General features: G+C 38.5%; 1 protein-coding gene across 1 annotated transcript; it reads right to left on the bottom strand.

The window, feature by feature from the left end:
- Window positions 1-964: 964 nt before the first annotated feature.
- cep44 (centrosomal protein 44) lies at window positions 965-18,533 on the bottom strand. Its single transcript, XM_075464302.1, has 10 exons — window positions 18,442-18,533; window positions 14,214-14,361; window positions 12,205-12,342; window positions 8,439-8,513; window positions 8,001-8,159; window positions 7,602-7,730; window positions 7,368-7,466; window positions 5,275-5,343; window positions 1,499-1,536; window positions 965-1,311 (listed from the first exon to the last, which is right to left on the bottom strand). Exons 1-10 carry the CDS (start codon window positions 18,531-18,533, stop codon window positions 1,251-1,253), a joined length of 1,008 nt encoding a protein of 335 aa, XP_075320417.1. The 3' UTR covers window positions 965-1,250.
- Window positions 18,534-19,157: the final 624 nt, after the last annotated feature.

Below are 19,157 nucleotides of genomic sequence, written 5' to 3'. Positions count from 1 at the left end.
GGGAGTGTGAAGCAGTTGGGTATGGAGCTAAATCAGTCTCAGTTTTCACAAATGCACAGGACGATTCACATGTGCACAGTAAATCGTCTCCCACGTTGGGTGCGTTCTTATTATTGGCTGACACAAGGAAGATATCTGATTGGTTGCAGATCATTCTGTGTTAAAAAAAAAGACATTCTCTTCAACTGTCCTGTCCATTAAAGGCATAAAAGCCCCAAAAAATAATGAAAAAAAAAACAAAAAAACAAATGCAGCGAAGTCCACAGACCAGAAGCCGTTATATTTGTAGAAGTTATATTTGTTTGTGCATCAGAAATACATGTGTGAATCGTCCTGTGCATTTGTTAATCTTCTCCTTGCGAATGATCAAAATTAATTTGAGCACCACAGACTCACTCTCACACTTTTCCCACCGTTTCATTCATGCTTATGGGTTATTATTTGTTATGATCAAAACTCCAGGAAGATTTTACTCAGATAGATATAAAATGATCATAAAAAGTAAAAGGTAAATTCGACATGCTAGACATGCTGTTGGGTTTTGTGAATGTGTTAGTCAGAGTTTTTTGTAGCTCTTTAATTTCATGAGCTTTTAACCAATCGTAGCTCATTAACAAACGCTTCCTCTTTAATGGTGAAGAAGAGTGAGTGTTTTTAGAGTGAAGCGTTTGGCAAAAATTATTTATATACATACATACACACATATATATATGTATACAAACACACACACACTTATACATCATATATTGAGCATTGGAAAAGCCCTCCCAAAAAAGCAGTCCCAGTGTTAAAATAATGATAATAATCAGAAGAAGTTGGTTTGACATATGGTATTTGATCTTATGCTTAACACGAAACAGTTTAAATAAGCTACAGTTTTTAAAGTTTTAAAGGCTTGACTTCCCTTTCTTTTTATTATATTTTGAACAGTGTACTTGGAATACATAAAGTAGACAGTCAAAATGAACATGCTATTAGCTTTTTAATATAAATGAATACAATTTCAACTTTTGCGTGACACCATAATACAGGGCTAAAGATGACAAAAACATTCAAACAATCGTCCACAGTTTTGAAAACAAGCCAGTCACGGAATACCAAGAGTGATGACAGTTCCACAACATGTAGGTTGCTTCTTATAAAGTTAGGAAGTTACAAAGCAAGTTGACAGCCAGGTATCAGGGATGATCACTACCTGTAACCAGACAGACTCCTGTGCCATAATTGTTGTGATGATTGTTCATCAGACTCTATTTGAAGGGTGTGGCAGAGGATTCAGGGTTCTTCATGATACTAGAGGTGCTCCTCAGTCTGCAAATTGTACAGGTACACAAACATAAAGAACTGCTGAACAGCGGCAGTAGATGCAATCTCCAAAATTAATTTGTTTCTTCGTTTACTGGTACAATAATTCCCAATCTCAATTGAGAGAAAAAAAATAGTAGTCTAAGGGAAACTCAGGCCGTCTACTACTGAATGACTGAAATGAAAAACTTACATGTCTGTGATCTTCTCTAGCCTGTCTTTCAAGCTGTCCTAGACAAAGAGACAGGAAAACAGGATAAGGTGGCAAATACTGTGCTATCATAAACATAATACTGTGCACAACTAAAGAAGTACTGCTGCAAACATAGCGTCAAAGCATTGGACAAGCATGTTGACAGCTACTATGTTGCTTATGTACTCATTAAGAAGTTTTCTGCATGTATAATAGTACAACCCCTGGCAAAAATTATGGAATCACCGGCCTCGGAGGATGTTCATTCAGTTGTGTCATTTTGTAGAAAAAAAGCAGATCACAGACATGACACAAAACTAAAGTCATTTCAAATGGCAACTTTATGGCTTTAAGAAACACTAAAAGAAATCAAGAAAAAAAATTGTGGCAGTCAATAACGGTTACTTTTTTAGACCAAGCAGAGGGAAAAAAATATGGAATCACTCAATTCTGAGGAAAAAATTATGGAATCACCCTGTAAACACCCTGTAGACATCAAAGCGTCAAGACAGAAAACTTAAAGCAATATGTCTCAAAAACCGAAAATGCACAACAAAACAAATGAGGAACGAATGGGAGGAAACTCGAGTCAACGTCTGTGACCAAATTGTAAGAAACCGCCTAAAGGAAATGGGATTTACATACAGAAAAGCTAAACGAAAGCCATCATTAACACCAAAACAGAAAAAAACAAGGTTACAATGGGCTAAGGAAAAGCAATGGTGGACTGTGGATGACTGGATGAAAGTCATATTCAGTGATGAATCTCCAATCTGCATTGGGCAAGGTGAGGATGCTGGAACTTTTGTTTGGTGCCGTTCCAATGAGATTTATAAAGATGACTGCCTGAAGAGAACATGCAAATTTCCACAGTCATTGATGATATGGGGCTGCATGTCAGGTAAAGGCCCTGGGGAGATGGCTGTCATTACATCTTCAATAAATGCACAAGTTTACGTTGATATTTTGGACACTTTTCTTATCCCATCAATTGAAAGGATGTTTGGGGATGATGAAATAATTTTTCAAGATGATAATGCATCTTGCCATAGAGCAAAAACTGTGAAAACATTCCTTGAAAAAAGACACATAAGGTCAATGGCATGGCCTGCAAATAGTCCGGATCTTAATCCAATTGAAAATCTTTGGTGGAAGTTGAAGAAAATGGTCCATGACAAGGCTCCAACCTGCAAAGCTGATCTGGCAACAGCAATCAGAGAAAGTTGGAGCCAGATTGATGAAGAGTACTGTTTGTCACTCATTAAGTCCATGCCTCAGAGACTGCAAGCTGTTATAAAACGCAGAGGTGGTGCAACAAAATACTAGTGATGTGTTGGAGCGTTCTTTTGTTTTTCATGATTCCATCATTTTTTCCTCAGAATTGAGTGATTCCATATTTTTTTCCCTCTGCTTGGTCTAAAAAAGTAACCGTTATTGACTGCCACAATTTTTTTTCTTGATTTCTTTTAGTGTTTCTTAAAGCCATAAAGTTGCCATTTGAAATGACTTTAGTTTTGTGTCATGTCTGTGATCTGCTTTTTTTCTACAAAATGAAACAACTGAATGAACATCATCCGAGGCCGGTGATTCCATCATTTTTGCCAGGGGTTGTATAACACTGATGTGCAGTCCAGTTAGAACACTGTTAATAGCATGGGCCATCTGCGTTCTGTTAAGAAATCTCTCAGCTAATGCTGCGAGCTGACAATGCGTTTTTCCTGAATATCTCAAAGTACTGCTCATTACAAAGCTGTTTGTGATAAAGATGTGATCACAAATGATCAATTTATGATCAGAATCCCTTTGTTTTTGTGTGCGTGTGTCCATATGCAACTCGTGGCCTTGTGCTTTGGGCAGTTGGAAAGATAAAGTAGTATTTTCATTTTCCTCATTTCTTTCTTTGCTGATTTTGTTCTTTGCTGTTTTTTAAATGTAATGTTATTGGCTATGTAAAGCACTTTGTGATGCACATTTTTTTGTATGAAAAGTGCTTTATAAATAAAGATTGATTGATCAAGAGTCCATAATACAACCATTTTAAGTAACCAAACCAGTAAAGTGCCAGTATCTGCCATTTGAAAAAGTGGAATGAGAGAATGTAAAATGGAAACTTTTGCTGAAAAAATTTCTCAATATCATCTATATCTACTATGAGCATTTCATTTATAGTCCTAATTTCAAAAAGGCTGCAGCACTGTGTAAAAAACAATGCAGTGATTTGCAAATCTCATAAACCAATATTTTATTCACAATAGAACACGTGTCGAATGTTGATAGTGAGTCATTTTACCATTTCATTAAACAAAAAAAAAGCTTATCTTCAATAAGTTGCAGAAAATTATCTCAAAAAGGTTGTGACAGAAACAATACAAAGCTAGAAAAGTAAGTGGTTTGAAAAAGAAAATCTGGAGTACCATGTTGAAACTAAGGATAAGTGGCAAAAAGAGCAACTTGGAGAGGCAGATGGGCAAAGGTTCAGCAATCTGATTTTTTTTTTTTTAAATTGTGATTTCATCAACTACAGTATTTAATATCATAAAAAGATTCCAAGAATCTGGAGACCTCTCGATGAGCGAGGAATCATTATGAACACATTTTGCTGTGCTATGGACCATCAATGGTGAAAGGTATATACAGGTTTTACAGCATTAGATATGCTCCCATCCAGATGACATCTTTTTCAGGGACGGCCTTGCATATTTCAGCAAGACAATATGGTAAACCATATACTGCATCCATTACAAATAAGATGGCCTCTCAGTCGAAGACAGGCTATGGACTGGCCTGCTTGCAGTCCAGACCTTCTACCCTATAGAAAACATTTGGCGTATCATGAAACAACAAATTACGACAAAGACTCAGGACTGTTAAGCAGACTATACGCTATATCAGACAAGAATAGGACAATATGCCTCTCCCAACTGCTTCTGGAAGAAGGGGAGTTTCTACGTGGCTATAAACGGACTGTATTTATATTGTGTTTTTCGAGTTTAGCTGACCACTCAAAGCACTTTTACACTCCAAGCCCCATTCACCCCACATACATTCATAGTGTTGCAGGCTACACAGTGCTTTTTTTTCTCTATCACACATATTCAAACACCAGTTGAGGTTCGACATGAAGTAAAGAATTGAACTGCCAATCTTCCAATTAGCAGATGATAGCTCTTCCTCCTGAGCTACAGTCGTCCCGTCATAGCCCCAACTCAACCTTTATGAGATACATTGCTGCCATCAAATTCAAGATGGAAAACTTAAAGTAAAATATCTACCTTTTAAGATCTGACATGGTTTCTATGTTCTTCTGTGGATAAAACTGTGCATATTGTTTTATGACATTTGAAAATGAGTCCATTCTGTTTTTATTTACATTTAACACAATCTTTTTGGACTGTCGCCTCACAGCAAGAGGGTTGCAGGTTCAATCCCCTGCCGGGGCCTTTCTGTGTGGAGAATTGGTGTCTCTAAAATTGTCGCTTGGAGTGAGTGTGAGTGTGTGTGTGGTTGTTGGTCTCATTTGTCTCTGTGTAGCCCTGTGATGGAATGGTGATCTGTCCAGGGTGTACCCCGCCTCTCACCTGATGACCGCTGGGATAGGCTCCAGCCCCCCCGCGACCCGGCAGCTGGATTAAGCGGGTATAGAAAATGGATGGATGGACAATCTTTTTGGAATTTTGGTTGTCCTTTACTTTTTGTCTATGGACAAAATTAGTCAGTTCTGCTTAAATTTAGTTTTTCTACGGTTACAAAGAGGTGGGAGAATTGTTCTGTTTCACCTTTGAGGCATTGGAGTTACAGCTGGAGGAGTCAGAGGAGGTAGATGATAGGTGATGTGAAACACCAACCTACAAAAAGATTAAAAAAAAGATAAACAAAATTGGATCAACCACAGGCTCTGAAAACAAACTGTTAGTACTACCCAAAGCTACTTTGGTACATATTAACCCTCAATTAAAGTGTCCAATAACCCAGTTTAACTAGAACTAGAAATTTTGATGGGTGCTAGAGCTACTGCCCTTGCCAGTCAAACATTATATACTTCAAATCCAGACAGTCAGGCAGACAGACCCAGAACAAATATTCCCGCTTGAGGTAAAGCTGTCAAATCTTTTATTTTGACAGTGAGACATGTATAACATAACTGTGACAACTCCTGGTTTGTTCAATTGGGCTCTTTATTTTAAAATGAGAGTGAATAAGCCTTCCTGTTGGTATGTTACAGTAGGGTTTTACTGTGAAAATCTGTCTAAAGTGGTCTTCCATGTAGGCTTTTACTTTCAAAGTCAGACCGATGATGTCCTCACAATGTTTGCCTTTGTGGATATGTGTTTGCTTCATTAAATGTATGTATTTTCATGCATATCCTGTGTCTGGCTCCATGTTTGTGTGTTTACTGTTATTACACAGAGAACAGCCATAGCCACTGTGTGAGTCACGTTGGAAGCCGCTCCTTTTCTCACACAGCAGAGGGACAGCAGGCAGTATAAGAGAACAACTTACTGTGAGATACTAAAAACTTCCCCTTCCACTCGAGTGCCAGAAGGGACGGCTGAAGACACTGATTATTATGCTGCTACTCTGTATGGTAATTTTTATGGCAGTTTAAAAACAGCCCTCAGTTTGATCTTTGAAGGATCTGAGGAGACCTACTTTATAATGACGGTCAATGGGAGCCGGAGTCGTCGCTCTCTGTGCTCAGAGGCGATTTGAGAGAAAACCGTGAGGCCCAGCACAATGACTGTCACATTGGGTAAAAGAGGACAAAAATACCTACATTTTGAAGTATAATTTGTGTAGGTGCAGCAGACATTGTGGACATGAGAGAAGTTTGTTTGAGTTTTTTTCAGATTAATCTGGAGGCTGTGAAAACAGAGTGGGGGGACCTCAGGGCAGCAGAGTCAGAGCAGTCCTGTCGGAGCATAAATTTTCATAAAACTTAAACTTAACTTAAACTATAAAAGATATCAACAAACCCTTTAATTCAGTAAAGGTTTCATCTTTCCTGACCTGTTTAAACTTTGAATGATATCGTTATGATGAAGTGTGGCTGAGTTATGAGGGCTCCAAATTGGGTTGTTTTTGTCCCATTATATATGAAAATCAATGCATTTCCAATAATTCCCAGTTTTTCCTCAATTTTCTGCAAAACCGTTTGAGTAATGAGAGAGAAAAATACAAGCACACATAGTTTATTGTCTTTGTCGGACCAACCATGCGGGACTAGTTACACGCCGAAAATCGTGATGGAAACGGGAGAACAATAAGTATGCACAGGAGTAATCTGTCGGCATTGGCACCCATAACTAAAATATATATTTTTTTCATCAAGTTCAACAATAACACTCATGCAGAATCTCTGCAGCTGTTTTAATGGAGCTGTTGTATAGGCGTGTTGGTGCAGGCTGTGGTGTACTAGTTTAGAGATCGCACTATATGGCTGTGTGAGTTCCAACGCCTTACATCTTGCCTTTATTTTGACATATCAAGCTTGCTCCAGTCTATACTTTCTAAAACAGTTGTAAACATTTAAGCTGTGCTGACTTCCTTCTCTAAACACCACAATGGCCAGTAGAAACAGTATGGAAACAATAATATGAATTCATTTTATTTCTCCACAAAACATCCAAAGCATAGATTTTCATACTTTTTCGTACCGCATGGGGAACCGAACATGTTAGCTGGCCTGGTGTTCATTAACAGTTTGTGCGCATATGACATACCTGTAAATCTATTTTACAGAAGATAATGTGGGTTACTTTCTTTTTGAAAGAGGACTGCATGAGTAATTAACAGCTTGTGGAAAAAAGGGAAATCAACCATTGATCATAAATACCGTAACAACGATTGAAATGTTAATTTCATGTCCTACCTGTGAATTGCTCAGTTCAAGTTTAGTTTCCAGTAAGAGGACTCTGCTCATCAGGTTTTCCCAACTCTCTCTTGATATGGTGACAACTTGTCCATCATTCTGTGATAGAATGTGATAAATACAAAATTACCAATTTAGATGCAGTTATTGTTTTTTTCATATTTTCTCTGGAACCTAGTAAAGATAAAACTGCGATAAAATATTAAAGAAAAAAATAGGGAATATTTGATCAACCTTATCTGTGTTTCTACACTTCTCAAGTTCCTCCATACGTTTTTCCAGAATCATCAGCCTATTGAACCCAGTCAGAAGTGTCTCTATTTGAGCCTCCAACGCTGAAAGTCTTCCATCTACCTCTGCTGACTGAAAGACCCAAAAGCTGGATTATATGCTGGCATGTGTTCAACTTGTACTGAAAAGATCAGGATAGACACAATAGATCCCCAGAACTGCTGACCATAGTACTGGTACTGCTATACAATTATAATTATAATCATTGTTATTATTATTGTCCACCATATGCAATGTGAAGGGCAAACTGGTCTAAACATTCCCTACTATTAATTTCTGAACTAGTAAAGATGTCAAACTCTCTGTATACTGATTGGTAAATACTCAAAAAACACAAAAAACCTTGTGCTCTTCTCCTTCTGGCAGCTTTGCAATCAAAATTCCAGGAGAGTTGTAGGGGGATGTTGTAATATGAGGGGTGCAGGTTACATTATATGATGAAAATTCTTCTGCGTGGGATGAATCTGCAGTAAGAGTAGAATGATTCTTCTCGTTGGATACCTGAAATACATAAAAGCTTAATTGTATTAAGCTAAAAATAAATAATATAAATTCACATTTCTAGTAATACACTAAACTCCCCACAGCCTTCTGTCAGTTTAATGCACCAAAAGTAAGAGTAAGCTCACATTTTTTCATATCTATTGAAAGGCTACAAAATCGTTTTGCCATTCTGAGTGAATCCTGTATTTTCTGAAACAATGACTCAATATGCGATATGAAGCACTCTGCCTATTTACGATCGTAAGAGCACTTTATTCATTTATTTGTTAGACTTACAATAGCGGCATCAGTCTGGACTGGATGAGGATTCCCTCTGACATCACTGTGTGAAGCAGGCCATCTGCCACTGGGCTAAAAAACACAAATGTACATACACTTATACATTCTTATGCTACTAGAACATTGTATTAAGTTCCATTCATTCATTGGAGAGCCTAATGCTAACCGTAACCTTTATGTTTACAAGTTTATGCCTTACTCTTAACCATAATCTAATCTGAATTCATACCATAGTCAGAATACCTTAGTCAGAATGCACTCATATATAACCTTAGAATTGAGATAAAGTGTACTTTTCTTTTTTAAACATCTATTCTCTATTATTTGTCTCAAATAAATGGCGGTTTTACTTTAAGGGTCCTCATACAGACCAAGCTGGCAGACAGGCATGTTTGGAGCTTTGTTGAACATCTGCCTCTCTTGTAACTCATTCCCATTGTTTCACTCCACAGCTGATTCGATTTGTAGAGTGTGCATCACAGCTTTAGGAGAGAAAGCTCACTTCGATTGGCTGCTTAGCATGTCAAATTAGTGCATAAAAAGGGAGGCATCAGTATGACAAAAAGCAAAAAATGGTTAACTTAAAAAGTCAAACAATCTCTACTCATTTGTCATCTCCATCTCTTTAAAACAAGCCAAAACTATACCAAAGTGTTAAATTTGGAGTGAAGAAACTGAAGACCAACTGATAATTCTAATACAGGAGACAAGCTTTGTCTCAAATGACCTAAAAATACAAAGCACAAACAGCTAGTTTTTTTTTTAAAGTTTCCCTTATTGATACTACCATCCAAATCTGTATGGGCAAGCTATGTCTTCCTGTGGGGGCTGTGGGGCAGTACGGTGTGTTGGTTAGCACCACGCCTCACTGCAAGAAGGTTCAAGGTTCGTTTTCTGTGTGGAGTTTGCATGTTCTCTCCGTGTATGCGTGAATTGTCCCTAGGTGAGCGAGTATGAGCGTGCATGGTTGTGTGTCTCGTTTGTCTGTGTCCTGTGATGGACTGGTGACCAGGGTGTACCCTGCCTCTCACCCAATGATTGCTGGGATAGGCTCAGGCGACCCTGCTAGGGTTACCCTAAAATTGGATTAACCCATTTAGGCCTAAAACGCCTGGAAAAGAATGCCTGTAAAACCTATGGGCGATTTCAGAAAGACCCCCTAAAACCTGAAGTTTTTCTGGAAATTCAGCAATTGTGTCAACGCCTACCAAATGATTGATTTCTCAGCCTCTGTAGCAGATAGAAACAAAATTCAAAAAGTATTTGAGAGCTTACACCTGTGGCTTTCTTTGGAAATTGAGTTTATTTACATACACCTTCACGAAAATAGAAAATGGAAAAAGTAAAGTGCAGGAACAGCACTATTTTCAATAAAAAAAACAGTAATAAAATTAAATTAAATTAAATTTTATATTTAAATTATTTATTTATCTATTTATTTTCTCGCCAGTAATCTCTTCGTACTGGCAGCACAAGGAGTCCCATGCCCATACACATCCCAATAAACGTTTTCATCTCCGGCACAGTTACGTGTGACCACCTTGCCATCTTTGCTCGAGCTGGAGTCTGAAGTACCTGGTCACTGTATCTATTCGTCTCGGAAACGAGATGCGCCCAAAGCTCCTCAGTAAAAATATGATTAAATGCCTGCAACGGTGTGGCATCTGCAGGTAAATCCACTTTCACCCCTGGTGTGCGGTTGAAATCTCTCCGTCGATTACGGTGGTAATTGTCAGTCTTCCACTCACATTCAAACCCTTCAAAATCATCCTCGTCGTTATCGTCATCTTCAAACATATGTGCTAGCCATAAATCTCCATCAATTGGGTCAGCACGTTCATCAGCATCATCAAAGTCAAGAAACTCCTCACAATCACTCCCGTCTGAAAAAGACGTGTACGCTTTCCCGGCCTTAAAGGTAGAATAACGCAACAGCGCCCCCGGCTTTAAAGGTAGAAATGCGGCAATGCTTTCCCGGTCTAAATGGGTTAAGCAGGTATAGAAAATGGATGGATGGTCTTCTTGAACAAGTGTAGATTGTACATCTTGGCCAGCAGTTGGAAGTCATGTTTTCTGCATGTCCAAATTACACTGGCAAAGCAATGAGACACAACTGGAGGCCTCTTGTCAGTGCAGCATTCTGACATTGGTTTGGCGTCTTAGAAATCCCAAGAGTTATGTCAATTACTATAACATTAGAGGGCTTATACTAATGCTAGTGGCATAAAAATAAAATAAGAGACAATTAAATTGTTAATTGCAATTATTCAAATGATTAACTCAAAAATTGTGTTGCTAATTATGTTGTACTAATTATTACACTTTGTATACAGCTTGAGACGAGGGACCTTATATCATGTCTGTTAGTTTTGGTTAAGTTTCAAGTTCCTGTTTAGTTCTTGCCCTGCCATGTTTTTCCCCACAGCTGCACTCACTCACCAATCAGTCCCTCAGTATTTAGTTTCCAGGTTTCCTCATTCCCTTTGCCAGATCCTCACTGTCACTCAGGCCTAGACACCATCATCTGATACCAAGTCAGGTTTGTCCTTTAGTTTTTCCATTGTCATTGTCTAGTTTTGTTTTATTCAAGTTTTTTCATAGATTTTAATTTTTTTTTGTATTCCGGCTCAGCCGCGCCTTTTGTTTGTTCGGCTTGGAAATAAACCAAGTTTTTGTTTGCTTGGAATATTTCCAAATTCCTTTAAGGATTCCCTCAAAGCATTTCTTTAAGTATCTGGAACTCAGAAGCATTATTTTGGCCAAAAATGGAAGTAGCTAGAATCTTCCTCCTCTTTCCACTAGGGAAAACCTTACACTGAACCTTCTGTACTCCAGGGGACAGGTTTCTTTACTATATCATTTGTTTGTAGGTAAGTCAACAGAATCCTAAAACAACATCTTACTAGCAGGGAGGACAGACTTCCTGTGACAGAGGAATATTGGTCAGAAGCATGCGTCTTGGTTCATACCCAAACCATCAAGAGAAATTCTAAATTATTATAATACATATGGCTAAGTAGACTGTAGATTACTCCAGCTAAGTTGCACCATTTTAACTTGAACATTCCTCACACTTGTTTTAAATGTAAGCATCAAAGAGGGTTTTTACTCTTTAATGAGTCAAATCATTGGTAAAGAGATGCTCCTTAAGCCAAAACTATGTTTCTTGAATATCTACACTGAAAACTTTACTTAGAAGCGAAACTATGTATAGCATGTGCATGGAAAACAGAAGCAACTTGTGTCACAGCGCAATGGCTGAGAAAAGACTTTTTATTTTGCTTTAGAAAACATCAGCCATACTGCAAAAACAAGCTTGAAAAGTTTTGGAACATCCGGAGTATTTTCTGTACATTTTTGTTGATGGTTGGAATGGCAATTTTTGTTTTCTCTCTATGAAGCTGTAGCACACTGATGGGATGAATGTGTGATGTGTGTCATAAATGGGATAATTTGTCCATATGGGCTTTATGTCCATAGTTTAAACTGTAGAATGGTTAATACTACAGATGGTTAATATGTGTTTTTTTTTTTTTTTCCTAAGCCTTTTTTTGTAGGTGCCGTGAAGATCTGGTGCTCTGTGTTTGGAAAATTAAAAACTAAAATGAAAAGGAATCTTATTTCCAAAGGTTTGATCAATGTTCTTTATATGAATTGAATTACATATAAGCTTTAAATAACTTTAAAATCAATGCAATCAGTACTGTATTGATTTATTACAATATGTCCCAACTCAATAATCAATCATGAAAAGACTCTGTACCTTGATCAGTTGTTTGTGTTTTTGCAGGACCAAGGTAATGACATCACAAATGAAAGAAATTTTCCTTTGAGAGAAACCCAACAGGAGGAACTGCTGTTTGGTCAGTATGGGCTTATAGTGGAAGACATCTCTTAGCACCTAGAAAAAAAAAACAAACATGCACAGTTAGTTGAATGGACTATGAAAGGATAGTAAACTTTGACTATGTAGTTATGACTACTCCAAAAACTCCATGTTTGGGACAAAGTCATATTTTTCTTTGAGTTGCCCTTCTGCTCCTCCGTGTAAAATTCTAAATCAAACAATTCAGATGTGATTAAAGTGCACATTTCAGACCTTAATTTAAAGCAATTTTCATACACTTCTGTTCCACCATGTAAAAATGACAACACTTTCTATACATAGTCCCCCTCATTTAAATTAAAGTCTGGAATGTGCACTTTGTACCATTTTGTCCCATTATAGAGGGCACCTTAAAAGGCCAATATCTCCCCTGGTACTTTCCCATTAAATGGTATAATATGGTTCAACACAGTTTTTTTTTTGTTTGTTTTCCATTGTAGGTCGCACCCCTGATACCGTTTTGGTACTTCCTCCGCTGAAGCTTGAAGCAAGCCAAACCAATAATATACATGGAAACACTAAAGTGCATTGATTTGTCAGAGAATTATCATGTAGGTGTAAACAATTCTCTGCAGCAGAACACATCACACTGCTTCCTTGTTCTATGAAGTTGCTTGAAAGTCATACAATTTACAACATAAATTAGGGATATGTCATTTGTTCGCACAGATCACATGTTGTGTGAATAACTACTGATAACATAAGCTTGTTCTTTAGCCATAAGTAAGGATTTACAGATTGAGCTTTTTTCCCCCTCTGACTGGAGATGAGCTCTGCAACGTTAAAGGCTGATTTATGCTTCAGACGCAAAGCCTCTGACGCTCGGACGCAGAGCCTCTGCGAGCGTCAAAATCTTGACCACTCCCCCACGCAGAGGCTCTGAGCGCGTCCTCGTGCACCTCAGAAAAATCCTGACTACGCGACAGACGCACGCAGACCACCAACGGAAGTGTGCAGACAAAAGCGGCTGTGATTGGTCCTCGGTGTGAATTTCCGGTTTTCTGTGTGGCTTCCTCCTTTGCATTTTCGCCAACTCCAATAAAAGAAGCTGTTCTTCTTCGATGTCGAGCAACTCCAGATCCATATCTTGCATACACTTTTTTTTTTTTTTTTTTTGAAAGATAAACACTTCCGCCGGCGCCCCCGAAGTTCTCGTCACCGCCCACCGAAATTCTCGCGAGGGGAAACTGCTGTGTGTCCCGAGAAATTCCAGACCGAGGTTGCAGAACCATAACATGAAAAGTGGTTCGCGACCAGAGCAAAGCAACACGTCAAGACGATAGACGCAGAACTATAATCTGCCCTTAAGTCATTATGATCACTCTCAAAAGATATTCAAACCCTTCTAAATTAAAAGCCTGTCGCAAATTGCTTGTAAGTTGCCTTGGGTAAAAGTGTCTGCTAAATAAAAGTCATGTGGTAAACACACACGGCTCGTGCAGCTTCAAACATGATGCAACTGTCCATACTGCCAACAAGGAGTGGATAGTCTCTGCAATGTAAAACAAAACCCGGACAAGTTGTATCGAGTTGAACCATATTATATTGTAGGGTACCATGTAATCGAAAAAGTCCACTAGTTACTCGTCTTTAAAAGTGCAACAAAAAATGTTTTGCAGAAAAAGACTAAACTTTTTAAAATTTTGGTTCATGAGATTTGCAAATCATTGCATTCAGTTTTTATTTCAATTTTACCAAATATTTTTTAAATCAAGGTGTGTGTTCCTCTATTAGTAATTAATAATATGCGGCCCAAGCCTTCCACAATCATTTTCTAAATATGCAATAAAAAAAACTTTAAAGGCAGCATTTCTCAAATTTGAGGGAAGGCCATTCCTCTCGACAGAACTAGTGGAACTGAGTCAGGTTTATAGTGCATTTCTTACCTTATACAGAGTATCTGTGAAGCGGAGGTCAGTTTTGCCAGTCAGTTCCAGTCCATCTCCAATGAGCTGCGCAGCAAAAGGTGGAGAGAAGGAGGTGAGAGTGAAACTCACGATTGGCAGAAAAGCTGAGGGATCTCCTTTGGAAAGCCTGGTGGAGGGTTGACAATAAAATCTGATCAGTTAGACAAAACTCAGATTTTTATTCAAATATGACTGACTTCTGGCTGACAAACATAAAGGTCTTACTTTGTTTGTATGATTTTTTTTTTTTTTTAAACTATCGGAGAATAGTTTGTTGTGTTTTCAAACTTTTTAGGCACTGGTGGAGCTTGAGTGCTTTTTACTCACAGAAAGAGAATTTATAACTTTCCAAAATGTCCATGGATTATTTAGGTTCTCAGTGGTGAGAGACAAATATATAATAATAATAATAAAATAATATAATATTCAGATTTGGCTTTCTTGATAAAAGAGCATTTGTTTCTCAGTTGTCTGAAAACAAGCCAGTCAATTGGAGAACCTGTTTTCCTTGCCTTGGCCCAAGCCAGGTTACGCTCATAAATATTTTCTGCCAGCTCTGGGGAGAACCAAGGGTTTTCTTGCCCTTTTACCCTAAATTTCCTTATAGGGGCATGCCTGTTTACAATTTGCATAAAACCGTCCCTCAAGAATGTCCAAGCTAACTCTACATCAGGGATCAGACCTATTTTTTCCAATCAAAATTAGACAAATCATGATGATAGGCTTTGTCAATAAAAAGTTTAAGGTTCCTCTTGTAAATGATGCGAGACTTTAATTTGGGCATCTTAGTGTTTCTAACAGCAGCGACAACACAGTGGTCACTTAAAGGAATGGTTCGGCATAAAATGATAATTTGAGCATCACATGGTCATGCCACATAATTTATATGGGTGATGAGCCTTTCTCCGAAAGACCGCGGCATTCCGAAGTTGGCTATTTTGAAGTGTTTTGTTAGAAACGCAGCCAATGCAACTGTACGGGGCCAATTTGGAAAATATAAGAAATCGGTTGTTTTTCCGCGATAAACAAGCTCAAAAGCGCTACATACTTCAGCTGTGTCATAACAAAGGCCTCGTCAAGCAAACCGAGGCACAGAGAAAGGCTCATCATCCATATAAATTATGTGGCATGATCATGTGATGCTCAAATTATCATTTTACGCCAAACCATTCCTTTAAGTCATTGCAGAACACACCCAAAGAGGAGAATTTATGAGGAACATTCGTCAAAATTAAATCAATCAAGGTGGACTTCTAAGGGCTTTTAAGATTTGGCCGAGTGGGTGAATTGACCAACTGGGTGAGATAAATAGAATCACAAAAATATTTAAAATCATCAGAAACTGGCTTAAAGGTGGGGTATGAGATCTTGGAAAAACGGTTCCTGCAAGCTATATTTTTGAAAATACACAACCTTGCCTCTCCCTTCAGCCCACCCCTCAAAACCACGCCTTCAAAACACATGAACGAGTCACGAGTCTGTGAACGCGCAGGTGGGAGGGGGGCTGACGGTTGATTGGCGTGTCAGAATCCAATAGAAGTAACTCTCATCATTACTTCTATTGGTCAGACATTTCCTCTTGCTACACCCTCTACAATGGACTAAAATATAATTTTTTTTCCCAAACATTCTATTTTAGTGGGTGCAATGGGGTTGTGAGGAGGTTTTCAGACAATATGATAAAAAATGCTCCAGAAAACATCTCATACCCCACCTTTAAGCCAATCCCAATTCAAATCACCAGCTAAAACACGTTCACTGTAATTCAGTCTTGACAAAAGATGCTTCAAAGATTGTAACGTTTCCTTGGAGGCAGATGGAGGCCTGTAACACCCAACAACAGTTATACATAGGCCCTTAGTGATTTCCACATTCAATGCCAAAAATTCCCGTTGTTTGCAGATGGATTCAGACAGAACTATGCTAGCATTAAATTTTGATTTGATATAGATAGCAACACCGCCACCTTTCTTTGGCCTGTCAGTTCGAAAAATATTGTAACCAACCATATTAATATCTTCATCAGCAATAGATTTGGACAGCTAAGTTTCTGAAATTACAACAATATCAGCAACTGTTGATTTAGCCCAAATCCTAAACATGTCCATCTTGGTTAATAAGCTGCGCAAGTTTGATTTATTGAATAAAATTGGAACTAAAACCAAACCTATGGAGTATTAAGAATAGATAGTCGCACTCAACCCTATCAAATGCCTTTTCAGCATAGTGTTATTACTGCTTTTGGGGACTGGGTATCAGATTTGCTATAAATTATATCAAAAAGTCGGCACAGATTGGAATATGACTGTTCCCCCTGAACAAACCCAGTCTGATCATTCGAAACTACACAAGGAAGAACCTTTCCACTTGGTTTGGGGATAGTGCTACGATGGGCTGTCCACGGATTGAGAATGAGGAGTTGTCGTCATAGTACAGAGCCCCGCCCCTATCCGCCATGTTGGCAGAATGCTAGCGAGAAAACGCCGTTCTCTCCGTTCGTTTACATTGTACGCGTGTGTTTTTAAATCAGTAAGTGTAAACAGTACGGAATTGCAAGAACATGCCTCGAAATCAATGCTGTGTGAAGAACTGTTCCAGTACCTCACACAATACGTTTGGGAAACATAGGAACAACGAAATACGTTATTTTAGGTTTCCTAAATGGATGCAGCATCAGGGAGAGCAGGCGTCTGACCTGCTGCAGGGAGCTCGTAAGGATCAATATTTTGGATGCTGGACAGTTTCTCCAAATACCGCTGCTTTGCGCTTGTAATAAGCTTGTCCCTGTAAGGTCCCTTTTCTTTCGCCTTATCTCTCTGCATTGCTTTGCTTTCTTTCTTTCTTTTGTATTAGTCTCTGCCCTGCCGAAATGACAAATGCGGGAAGATATCCGTTAAGTTAATGGCGTTGCCCCTGGCAACCAATAGATTCTTCTGCCAACATGGCCGACCGGAGTCACGTGACTCCTTATTCTCAATAACGGAAGATTAAAGGTTTCTTCTCCAAATACCTTAAGAAGGAGATTGGCAATAAGCCCTGTTGGCTGTGGCCCCTCCGTGTTTTCTCTTATCCCCAGGATGCAAATGTTTCTGTAGTCTGGTGTAGTTCTCCAGGTACGCGACGTTATCCTTCAGCATGGCGTTCTCTTTGGCCAGTGATGCTCTAAGGCACTTAGTCGTCTATCAAACGCGTTCAATCCTTCTTTCACGTCTGTGACTCTTTGGCCATATGTACTTAAAGTCGAATCAAAGTCAATCAAGGCTTGTATAGCACCGACGGCTTTAGCTAGCACTTTCATGGTATTAGCATTGGACTCTGCTTCGGAGTTAGCCAGACTTTGATACGACAGTCCTCGAGGATCTACTCTCTCTAGGCTCTTTTGGTGGCTTGTTTGACATCTTCGAGATGGTCACCAATCTATAAGCAAACTTTATATAAGATTTGAAGTTGCTGCGAGGTGGATGCCTCATCAGTAAGCAGGTAAGTGATCTTGGCTATGGGCTAGTAAAACATGTTATTCACTTGTTAGATGAGCCTCTCACAGACCTTGTAGTGGCTATTCGTCCTCTTGTGTCAATAATCAAAACTAAAAAAATGGCAAAACCATAATAAACTAAATGAAATCAAACGGCCACTGAGACACCTAAGGAGTGAATTTACGCAGGTAAATTGAGTCCATTGTCCAGGCAAAAAATTTGGTTTCTTTAGGTTTCTTTCTCCAACCACAAGCAAACAAACAAAGAACAATGGCCTTTGCCGCCTCTCTTGCCCTGGTCAAAACCTATTAGCCCTCCCAGGTGCCTGCTCACCTGTGACTGCCTGCTCATCTAAATAAACTCTCCCAGTGCGCTCCAGCTAACCAGTGCTTTCAAAATAAAAGCATAATTAAATACCCAAATTAATACTAAACAATACTAAATATCACAAACAACCAAAAAAGGTGTATTCCCCAAACTAAACCCCCAAAAGATAACTAAATAATAAGTGAGCCAAATATACAAAATAACAAATAGCTCCTACAGACCTGTTATCCTAAATTAACTTATAATGATGGCAACTGTAGTTTCAAATTAACTCAAAACAGCAGCCATAAATAACCTTAATTCAATCTGCAACAACAATAACAATACTTGGGTTTAATGAGGTTTTTGTTAAACATTCTTGTGTCATATGACAATGTTATGATTGGAGGACTTGAATGGCTTACCCACTGTAGTCAACATCTCCTGGATACTTGATCACACGCAGAAGAGTTTCTAGTTTACGAAGACAACTCTGGACATCTCCAGTAGAAAGCATTTTGCCTATCAAGAAAAGGGAAAGTTCAGTTCAACATCAGGTTTTAAAAGCATTGTCAAAACCACATCAGAGGTGTATGCCTCGAAGCAGATTCAACACAAAGCTTACACACATACACAAACACAGAACTGTGGCGTTGGACAGACTTCAGTCAATAACACCATTCCTGTGCATTCATACTTGCGCATTGTAAATAAAATGTTATCCATTCAATTACATTAGACCAAAAAGTTACTTCCATAACTAGATAACTAAGATGTTATGTTTGGCTGTTCATGTTCAACATTATCTGTTCAGTGATCCACTTTTCTAAAATGATCAAATGTCTAATATCTAAAGATATCAAATAATGAGCAAAAATTCAAAGATGTAGCAGCTCGTCAGATATACTTTGGATGTGCTTTTCAGTTTCCTTTTCAAAGGCTATAAATAAAGGTTTTGAGTGATTACATTTGGTTTTATGAATATGTTATTTCCCTAAAATGATCAGCAAATTTATCACATATGACTCTGTGTTTTTTGCTTTTGTTGTTATGGAAACTAACCAGTACATCTTTCCAACACAGATAAAAATCCGAGTCAATCTTGGTTTTAATGTACCGGGACATTCCTGTCCAGAATGTG

The sequence above is a fragment of the Odontesthes bonariensis genome, chromosome 4, assembly GCF_027942865.1.
Source record: "Odontesthes bonariensis isolate fOdoBon6 chromosome 4, fOdoBon6.hap1, whole genome shotgun sequence".
Classification (NCBI taxonomy): domain Eukaryota; kingdom Metazoa; phylum Chordata; class Actinopteri; order Atheriniformes; family Atherinopsidae; genus Odontesthes; species Odontesthes bonariensis.
This window is presented reverse-complemented; position numbering and strand designations above follow the sequence as displayed.